Here is an 11,261-nt window from a genome sequence, read left to right as displayed (position 1 = left end):
TGGGTTGAGTGTCCAAATCAGAAGGGGTTCAAACTGTAGGCAATGGAACTGAAGGGAGATAACTGTAATAAGTGTTTGGACAGCATGAAGTCCCATAGAATGTGGAGGGCTTTTTCTGGAAACAATACCCAGCACTTGCTATGATTCTCCCCCACCTCGTTCGAACAGTGTCTCTCATTTTGTTTAAGTAGTGTCTCTGTCACCCCCAGACCCTTCTCCATGTGCACCTTATCTCTGCTCATTGGGTAAGGATTCATCCTGCGAATGTGTATCAGACAGCTCATGTATCTAACACAAAGACCCGTTTTACCATGTGGAGAGTGAACTCTGCTCAGAAGCTCCGTTCCTCATCGATTTCCTCAGACTGCAACAGTTTCTCGTAGCGAGCTCTCGCCTCCCTCAAACGCTGAACCATCACTTCATCCAATTCCGGGAACAGCTAGAAGGCAGGACATTATGATCAGAAATTCCCTCGGCACTGACCCTCCGACAGCGCTGCCTCCACAAGCTTGTGTTATTATTGTCTGTTACCTTTGCAACTGCTTCAAACATGGGAATGAGAACCATCTGGATGAATCCTATTTGCACATTGGGTTTGGTGACGACATCTCTGTCCATGAACGACACGACAGGGAGACCTTCGAACTTCTCTCTGTCGCTCTGCCGAATAACCCAAACAATTAGCATTCTGGAGAGTCTGGAACGATATAATCTGTACTCACTAACCTCAGAACAGTCCATCAGTTTGTATATCCCAGCATCCCATTATACCCACTGAGGGCAGACAGGAGTGGAGTCTATGATTAACCCTCCCTGGGGCAATATGTTGCACGTAAACCCAGTCTCTAACTCACTCGCTTTACTGGCCCAGTTGTTCGAGAGCAGGTTACAGTTTCCTTTATTTAATAAGGAGTTATATTTCTGACGGGCCATTCAATTCCAGGAGGGGTAACCAACTGAATTCAATTAAGTACGCTCAACAAATTAAATCCTAAATGCCATCTAGACGCCCAGTGACACACTCTCACTCACTCACTCACAGGCACACAAACTCTCTCACTCACTCACTCACAGGCACACAAACACACGCACTTGCTCACTCACAGGCACACAAACACACTCACTTACTCACGCACTTGCTCACTCACAGGCACACAAACACACGCACTTGCTCACTCACAGGCACACAAACACACGCACTTGCTCACAAACAAAACACTGACCCTCCGACAGTGCGGCGCTACCTTAGTCCTTTTACTGGGGGGTATCACGAGCTTGATACGATCGAAAAATTGTTATAGCATCAGTAAGAGGCCACTCAGCCCATTGACTGCACACCGAACCTCTGAAGAGCATCCCACCATTACCTTATCCTTGTAGCCCTACATTTCCCATGGGTAATCCACCCGAACCTGCACATTCCTGAACACTGTTTCTGAAGAAAGATCCAGACCCGAAACGTCAGCCTTCCTGCTCCTATGATGCTGCTTGGCCTGCTGTGTTCATCCAGCTCTACACCTTGTTAGCTCAGATTCTCCAGCATCGGCTGTTCCTACTATCTCTGAAACACTGTTTGCAGTTTGGCATGGCCAATCCACCTGACCTGTACATCCCCGGAGTATGGGAGCTCCCAGAGTGGAAGCCCACACAGACAGGTACAGGGAGAACATGCAAACTCTACACAGGCGGTCAGCTGAGGCTCGAATCGAACCCCGGTGCTGCAGTGCTAAACACCGAGCCCTTATGGACCTCAGATATTCTGAGCCTGATTTCATGGAGCCTGCATGGCAATGATAATTAGACTGGATCCCTCTCATTTTCGTTAATGTGCAGTTTCCAACAGGCTGGTGCATTCCACCATCTCACAGATGCAGATGTTTTTTGCCAGCTGTAAGGCACAACTCCAGGCTTAAGAGATCGCAGATTGTGCGTCGATCTCTAGTAACTTTCATTCTCCCTCGCTTTCCCTGGGTTGGCCGATGGAGATCAGTCACCAGACACTCATCGCTGGACTCGATTGCTCAAAGGCCCAGAGCACAAGGGAGCACAGGCACGACCACAGGCCGACAAGGGCTCGGCACAGTGCGGAGAATAGTTTTGGGTGCCGAGACGTTTCCGAAACCGCTCCCCCACCTACACCCCTACACTCCAGGCCGCAAGAAAAGTTTGGAGCAAGCCTCTCACCTGCATGAAGTACTCCTGAAGGAGACGGTCGACCCAGGGCTCGGACACGTCCATTGGCCTCACTTCGTTGGAGATGTCACAGCATTTGATCAGCACCTGCTTCAACTGAAGGAGGAGGGTTGAGTCATTGATGGTGGAGCGTTCAGCCAGCATCGCGGGATGGGGCAGGCGCCGGTCAATGCAGTGCCTGCGTTCAGGGCAGTGAGAGTAGGGTGTCGCTGAAAGGTGGGAATGCCGAGAGCATTCCTTATCCATCCAGAGAGGCTGGAAATGGCAAGATTCAGGAGCACCAGGGGGATAATGAGAGAAATGCCCACACCGAGGGTAGGGTTCTGTGGAATCCCCTCCCCTCTCTGGCCACCCGGAGAGCTGTGGGAGGACAGTAGGGTTCCAGACAGTGACCCTGATCACTTTATAGGCTCTTGGAGTTTGGATTTGGTGGAGAATGGGATCGAACTCAACTGGGGCAGCAGCATTGGAAGGAAGGGCCAAGTGGCCTCTAGGTCCTTACCTCTCCTTCCAGGGAAACGCGTCGCGCCTGGAGTCACCAGGACAAAGGTTTTCAAATCATTTGGGAACTTGATGGAAAAATTGAAGTGTGAAGGAAATTTTGAAGGGGTCGGTATTTGGCATGAATTCAGTACCAGACCAAGACTGAACTCCCAGAAACAGGAATCAGCTCCAGTGTCAGGATCTATGTGGACTGAAGGATGCTCCCTCAGCGCTGACCCTCCGGCAGTGCGGCGCTCCCTCAGCGCTGACCCTCCGACAGTGCGGCTCTCCCACACCTCTTGCTGGTCAGGTTCTCGATACTTACCAATCTGAGGTGCTCAATGTTCTTGTAATCAAATTTGTCAGCACAGCGTGTGAAAGCACTCATGATTTCTTCATGTCTGGCCATATCTGTGGCCAGGAGGAGTTCAGTAATACCCTAGTCAGGAGAGATACAGAGATTGGTATGTCTTACTCTGACAGAGAGGAACTGAGATACAGGTCTGGACATAGAGTCATAGAGTCGTACAGCGCAGAAACAGACCCTTCTGTCCAATTCGTCCATGCTGACCAGATATCTTAAATTAATCTAGTCCCATTTGCCAGCATTTGGCCCATATCCCTCTTAAACCCTTCCTATCCATGTCCCCATCCAGATGCCTTTTAAATGTTTTAACTGGACCAGCCTCCACCACTTCCTCCAGCATCTCATTCCAAACACACACTCTGTGTGTGAAAGTTGCCCCTCAGTTCACTTTTAAATATTTCCCCTCTCACCTTAAACCTGTGCTCTCTAGTTTTGGCCTCCTGGGGAAAAAAAATGACTTTGTCTATTTACCCTATCCTTGCCCCTCAATGATTTTATAAACCTCTATAAGGTCACCCCTCAGCCTCCAACGCTCCAGGGAAAATAACCCCAGTCTATCCAGCCTCTTCCTGTAGCTCAAACCCTCCAACCCTGGCAACATCCTTGTAAATCTTTTCTGAATCCTTTCCAGTTTCATAACATCCTTCCTGTAGCAGGGAGACTAGAATTGAACGCAGTATTCCAAAAGTGGCCCTAACCAATGTCCTGTACATCCGCAACATGACCCTCCCAACTCCTATACTCAATGCACTGACCAATAAAGGCAAGCGTACCAAACACCACCTTCACCGCCCTGTCTACCTGCGACTCCACTTTCAAGGAACTATGAACCTGCTCCCCAAGGTCTCTTTGTTCAGCAACTCTCCCCAGGACCTTACCATTAAGTGTATAAGTCCTGCCCTGATGTGCCTTTCCAAAATGCAGCACCTCACATTTATCTAAATTAAACTCCATCTGACACTCCTCGGCCCATTGGCCCATCTGATCAAGATCCTGTTGTACTCTGAGGTAGCATTCTTCACTGTGCACTACAACTTCCAATTTTGGTGTCATCTGCAAACTTACTAATCATACCTCCTATGTTCGCATCCAAATCATTTATATAAATGACAAAAAGTTTAAGTTTCCAGGCTCATGGAGGCTCACTGAACAGCCTCATTTTGTGTTTTTTAAAATGTCTTTCACAGGAAAACGGTGTTGCTGGCCAGGCAGCATTTATTGCTCCATCCCTAATTGCCCAGAGGGCAGTTAAAAGTCAACCACATTGCTATGGGTCCGGAGTCGCTTGTAGGCCAGACCAGGTAAGGATGGCACCTTCCTTCCCTGAAGGACATTAGGGAACCAGATGGGTTTTTCCGACAATGGGATTCAGTGTCTCCATTAGATTCTTAATTCCAGATATTTTATTGAATTTAAGTTCCACCATCTGCCTTGGAGGGATTTGAAGCCAAGTCCCCAAAATATTACCTAGATCTCTGGAATAACAATCATGATAATACCACCAGGACATCACCTCCCCAGTAACAGTTCCTGTGACACAGGAACAGGAGAAGTGGGCTGAATGGCCTGTTCCTGTTCCTGTGGAACAGCCTCAAGGGGAGGGCTGAATGGCCTCCTGTTCCTGTGTAACAGGCTTGAATGGGGCTGAATGGCCTCCTGTTCCTGTGTAACAGGCTTGCAGAGGGGTCTGAATGGCCTCCTGTTCCTGTGTAACAGGCTCGCAGAGGGGTCTGAATGGCTTCCTGTTCCTGTGTAACAGGCTTGAATGGGGCTGAATGGCCTCCTCCAGTTGATCCATTATTCACCTACCTCCTGAATCTGTGTGAAGACCTCTGGACGAATGTTACTGAAGATGTTGAAGTCAGGATCAGCGAGGATTTGGAATGTGACGGCACAGCGCTGATTCTCCAGTGGGGAGACATTGTTGTAACGTACAGCCATCTCTGTTTGAGCGTTGATCTGATATCTGTCCAGGGAGGAACATAGGTAAATTGTGAAATCAGCCCTGACATTGCCCCCGCCCCAATCGCTCTCCTATCTTGCTTTCTGAAAATACTGAACTAAAACAAGGAAGGACATTATTAAACTGGGGAGGGCTCAGAAGAGATTTACCAGGATGTTGCCGGGTATGGAGGGTTTGAGTTAGAAAGACAGGATGGATAGGCTGGGACCCTTTTTCACTGGAACGTAGGAGATTGAGAGACGGTTTTATAGAAGTTTATAAAATCATGAGGGGTATAGATAGGGTTATTGGTGGGTGTCCTTTCCCCAGGATGGGGAATTTCAAGACTAGGGGGCACATTTTTAAGGGGAGAGGAGAGAGATTTAAAAAAGACACGAGGGGCAATATTTTTACACAGAGGGTGGTTCGCGTGTGGAATGAACTTCCTGAGGAAGTGGTGGATGTGGGTACAGTTACAACGTTTAAAAGACATTTGGATAAGTACATGAATTGGAAAGGTTTGGAGGGATATGGGCCAGGAGCAGGCAGGTGGAGACTAGTTTAATTTGAGGCTATGGTCGGCAGAGACTGGTTGGGACTAAGGGTCTGTTTCCATGTTGTGTGACTCTATGACCCTATGAACAATATTAAATAATGACTCAAAAGTATGGTAACTTCAGGATATGAAGAGGAAAAGACAGGGTCAATCAAAATAAACTATCTCCACTGTTTGGAGATTCGGGAATGAGGGCCAGAGTGCTCAGGAGAGATGCTTGGAAGCCCTTTGACAACAAAGTTCAGAAATCTCTTCCACAAACGGCAGTGGTGTTGGATCGGTTGTTAATTTTAGTCACAGAGCACCGAAACAGACCCTTCGGCCCAACTCGTCTGTGCCAACCCGATATCCTAAATTAATCTAGTCCCATTTACCAGCATTTGGCCCGTATCCCTCTAAACCCTTCCTATCCATGTACCCATCCAGATGCCTTTTAAATGTTGTAATTGTACCAGCCCCCACCACTTCCTCTGGCAGCTCATTCCATACATACACAACCCTCTATTTTTTTTACCTTTATTCATTCACGGGATGAGGGCGTCGCTGACCAGGCAACATTTATTGCCCATCCCTAATTGCCCAGAGGGCAGTTAAGAGTCAACCGCATTGCTGTGGGGCTGGAGTCACATGTGGGCCAGACCAGGTAAGGACGGCAGTTTCCTTCCCTAAAGGGCATTAGTGAACCAGATGGGTTTTTCCCAACAATCGACAACAGATTCACGGTAATCATGAGATTGGTAATTCCAGATATTAAATTAAATTAAATTCAAATTCTGTCATCTGCTGTGGCAGGATTTGAACCGTTGTCCCTAGAATGTTACCTGGGTCTCTGGATTAATAGTCCAGTGATAATACCACTAGGCCATCGCGCCCCACCACCCACATGAAAAAGTTGCTCTTCAGGTCCTTTTTAAATCTTTCCCCTTTCACCTTAAACCTATGCCCTTCCAGTTTGGACTCCTCTACCCTGGGGAATAAAACTTGGCTGTGCACATTGTCTCGGAGATAGTAGGAACTGCAGATGCTGGAGAATCTGAGATAAGAAGGTGTAGAGCTGGATGAACACAGCAGGCCAAGCAGCATCAGAGGAGCAGGAAGGCTGAGACCCTTCATCAGAAATGGGGGAGGGGAAGGGGGTTCTGAAATAAATAGGGAGAGAGGGGGAGGCGGATTGAAGATGGATAGAGGAAAAGATAGGTGGAGAGGAGACAGACAGGTCAAAGAGGCGGGGATGGCGAGCAGTTTCAAGGCCGAACAGATTATGAGAGAGTTGCAGTGGGAGAGAGATCCACTGAGGTTGTTCCGGAGGGAGGAGGGTAACTTCTTCAGGGTAGGCATCCTTAGAAGAGGCTTCACAGTGGGGTTATTTCTGAAGAAGGGTCTAGGCCCGAAACATCAGCCTTCCTGCTCCTCTGATGCTGCTTGGCCTGCTGTGTTCATCCAGCTTTACACCTTGTGCACATTATCTCATAGTTTTTTAAACCTCTATAATGTCATCCCTCAGCCTCCGACGCTCCAGGGAAAAGAAGTCCTAGCCTATCCTTATAATTCAAACCCTCCAGGCACAGCAACATCCATGTAAATCATTTTTATGCCCTTAAAAACAAATTATTTTTGTTAGGCAAAGAACATGGGCCAGTTTTATATCGATCAGCCTTGATTTCAATGAATGGTCTCGAACGAATGAATGGCCAGCTCCCATTCCTTTATTGAAATAAAGGGTAAAACTGTGTCTGTGTGTAGTGTGTGTGTGTAAGGACAGAGCAGTGAATGAAGCACACAGTGCCCTTGGCTTTGTTAACAGGGAAGTACAGGAGCAAGGTGGGTGATGGTGAACTTGTACAAGAGCCTTGTTACACCTCAGCCGGGTGGCACGGTGGCTCAGTGGTTAGCACTGCTGCCTCACAGCGCCAGGGACCTGGGTTTGATTCCATCCTCGGGCGATTGTCTGTGTGGAGTTTGCACGTTCTCCTCGCGTCTGTGCGGGTTTGCTCTGGTTTCCTCCCACAGTCCAAAGGTGTGCAGTTTAGGGTGGATTGGCTGAGCTAAGTTGTCCTGTAGTGCCCAGGGATGTGTAGATTAGGTGGGTTATAAGGGGATGGGTCTGGGTGGAATGCTCCAAGGGTCGGTGTGGACTTGTTGGGCCGAAGGGCCTGTTTCCACACTTTAGGGATTCTATGATTGTGTCCAGTGGTGGGCCCCACATTATAGAGAAGATGGGAATGCATTGGAAAGAGAGAGTGTGTGGGAGCGATTTACAAGAAAGTTAGTACACAGGTAGAGAACCTCACCTACATCTGATGCTCCTGAAAACCCCCTCTCGATGATGATTCAGAGGCACTGACTGGGCAGATGGAGGGGTGAGGTGGGGTAGGGGTTAGGGATATCTACCTAACAATCAGAAGGTGAACTTACGCGTTGTTGTAGCCGGGGTGGTCCAGATCGTGGCAGATGGCAGATGTCATGAGGATTAAAACCTCGGTCATGCTCAGCTTGGCCTGTTTGGGTTTGGAGATTGAAAAGTCAATGTTCCTGATCGGGATCTTGCATGGACCTGAAACTGAATTGGGCTGACATGTGTCGTGAGCTGGCGTTATATCAAAATGTAGAAAAACAGGTGGGGCAGGAGCAGGCCCTTCCAGCCTACACCACCATCCAGTTTTTTTTAATTTATTCACGGGATAAGGGCATCACAGACTAGGCAGCATTTGTTGCCCATCCCTAATTGCCCCAGAGGGCAGTTAAGAGTCAAGCACATTGCTGTGGGTCTGGAGTCACGTATAGACCAAACCAGGTAAGGGTGGCGCTTTCCTTCCCTAAAGGACATTAGTGAACCAGATGGGTTTTTCCAACAATCGACAATAGTCATCATTAGATTCTTAATTCCAGATATTTTATGGAATTCAAATTCCACCATCTGCCATGGCAGGATTTGAACCTGGGTCCCCAGAACATTATCTGGGTCTCTGGATTAACAGTCCAGCGATTATACCACTAGGCCATCACCTCCCCTGAATACAGTTATGCAATCTCAGTATCCCACTCCCACCCTTTCCCCATACCCCTCAATCCCTTTAGCCACAAGGGCCATGTCCAGCTCCCACTTGAATATATCCAACAAAATGGCCCCAACAGCTTCTTCTGGGAGAGAATCCCACAGGGTCACATCTCTCTGAGTGAAGAAATTCTTCCTCATCTCAGTCCTGAATGGCTTACCCCCTTATTCTTTGACTGTGACCCCCAGTTCCAGATGTCCCCAACATCAGGAACATTCTTCCCACATCTGGCCTGTCCAGTCCCATCAGGATTTTATATGTTTCTATGAGATCCCCCCCTCATTCTTCTAAATTCCAGCGAGTACAGGCCCAGTCGATTCTGTCTTTCCTCATCTGAAAGTCTTGCTATCCCAGGAATCAGTCTGGTGAACCTTTGCTGGACTCCCTTAATAGCAAGAACGTCCTTCCTCAGACCAAAACCGCACACAATACTCAAAGGTGTGGCCTCACCAAGGCCCTGTATAACTGCAGCAAGATATCCTCACTCCGATACTCAAATCCTCTCGCTATGAAGCAGAGAGCGCCATTAGCTTTCCTCATCATCAGGACACATGCAAGAATGCCAGATTTCGAAGGGAGCTGGTGTTGAAGGTGCTGGAAGGTAGGCTATTGACTGGCACTCACTGTGCCCTCCTCGAGCAGCTTGTTCCTTCGTCTGTTCACTGCAAGCACTAGTGCCAACTGTAACACAACTGGCCTATCTTTGCAGTACTCAGAACACTGTGATTGGGACACCACCTGATGAACAAGCCTGGGTGCGCTAAGAACGACAATTTTACAATTAGCAGTTAGATTGGCAGGGCAGCTCCCTAACATTTGCTGTCTGCGTGCAGAGACCAGTCCTCTGCAACTAAAAGGAACATGCCCAGGCTTTGCCACTGTTTGGAATTCTGCAAACCACCGGGGGAGATGGCGGGGTGGGGGGGGGTGAAGAGAGCTTCTCTCTGTCTTACTCCACACCAAAGCTGTGATCTAACCAATCAGAGCACTGTTCCCACATCACGTGGGCTGTTCATCCTGCTGAGATATGGCATTCTTGCAAATGTCCTGAGGTGTGACAGACGCAAAATGTCAACTGGCTGCCAACTCATTCAGTAACAAGGCTGTAGCAATCTCTAGTGATTGGCCATCAAGTGGGATCTTTCTTATTCTTTCGCAGGATGTGGGCATCGCTGGGTGTGCTTGGCATTTGTTGCCCCCCCTTGAGAAGGTGGGGGTGAGCTGCCTTCTTGACCCGCTGCAGTCCATGTGCTGTGGGGGTTGACCCACAATGTCCCTTAGGGAGGGAATTCCAGGATTCTGACCCAGCGACACTGAAGGAACGGGGATATATTTCCCAAGTCAGGATGGTGAGGGGCTCGGAGGGGAACTTGCAGGGGGTGGTGTTCCCATGTATCTGCTGCCCCTTGTCCTTCTGGATGGAAGTGGCCGTGGAGTTTGGAAAGGCTCACCTTTAGGTTGCAGAGGTGAACCATCCCATGCATCATCTGCGTTACAGAAAAACAGTGCCGGAAGTTGTGGAATGGAACATCTCTGTAATTTTCCTGGACACAGAGCTGCAAGAGAGAGAATGGGAGAGAGAGAGAGAGAAATTTAAACTTCAGGAACAAGCCATTTGCCACACCCCCCAACCCTCAGAGTGTGGTCAAGGTTCACAATTGATGGCAAGAGGCTACGGGTCAGGGTCAGATTCACAGAAACGCACTAGCCAGTGTTTCAGGGGCAGGTTAAGGGTCAGGGTTCAAAATCCAAGTTAGGGTCAAGGTCAGGATTAGGGTTTCTGTTATTGATATACACCAGGTCAGGGTCAGGGTCAAGGCTAGGGTCAGGGTCAGGGTCAGGCCTGAGGTCAGGTCACTGCTACAAACCAGCCAGCGTTTCAGGGTGATAGCGTTGATATTAAACTCCTGGACCAGGCCCAAGTCGTGGAACATGAACTCAATGCAACTGAGCATCTGTAGGACAAACAGAAAAAAAAACTGACAGTCACGCTTCATCATGTTCCCTTGTCACATCAGGCAATCAGATCAATCACCCCTAACAAACACCCTAACCCTAACCCTACCCTTAACCCTAACCTAACTCTATCCCTGGTCCTATCCCTGACCCCTAACACTAACCCTCACATTAACCCTAACACTAACCCTCACATTAACCCAATCTCTAACCCTAACCGTATCTCTAACCCTAACCATAACCTTAACCATAAACTAAACCTAACCCTATCCTTAACCTTAATTTAACCCTAACCATAATCCTAATCCTAACCCTATCCCAAACCCTAAACCTATCCCAAACCTTAACCTAACCCTATCCCTAACCCTAACCTTAAAATTAACATTAACCTAAACCTAACCCTAACCTTAATCTGAACCTAACCATAATCTTCACCGTGAACTAACCTAACCCTAATCCTAACTCTAACCCTAACACTACATCAACCTCAACATTAACCTAAACCTAACTATAACCTTAACAAGAACCTAAACCGAATCCTTATACTAACCCTATCCTTAATGTTAATTTAACCATCACCCTAACCCTATCCCTAATCTTAACCTTAACCTAACCCTAACACTGACTCACATGCTGTACCCTAACCCTAACACTAACCCTGACCCTAACCCTAACCTTAAAACAAACTTAACCCTAACCCTAACCCTA

At 48.1% G+C, this 11,261-nt stretch overlaps 1 protein-coding gene across 1 annotated transcript; it reads right to left on the bottom strand.

The window, feature by feature from the left end:
• Positions 1–331: 331 nt before the first annotated feature.
• On the bottom strand, positions 332–10,552 carry LOC109938715 (high affinity cGMP-specific 3',5'-cyclic phosphodiesterase 9A-like; the record flags this gene model as incomplete). Its single annotated transcript, XM_048593813.1, has 8 exons — positions 332–439; positions 532–660; positions 2,185–2,289; positions 3,002–3,115; positions 4,853–5,009; positions 7,957–8,039; positions 10,049–10,153; positions 10,466–10,552. Coding segments are annotated over 8 exons (888 nt in total), but the record flags the coding sequence as incomplete, so codon positions are not given.
• Positions 10,553–11,261: the final 709 nt, after the last annotated feature.

This window comes from Rhincodon typus, unplaced genomic scaffold (genome assembly GCF_021869965.1).
Source record: "Rhincodon typus isolate 14 unplaced genomic scaffold, sRhiTyp1.1 hic_rhity00004054, whole genome shotgun sequence".
Lineage (NCBI taxonomy): Eukaryota > Metazoa > Chordata > Chondrichthyes > Orectolobiformes > Rhincodontidae > Rhincodon > Rhincodon typus.
The sequence above is the reverse complement of the archived record's forward strand: the minus strand, read 5'-3'. Positions and strand labels throughout refer to the sequence as shown.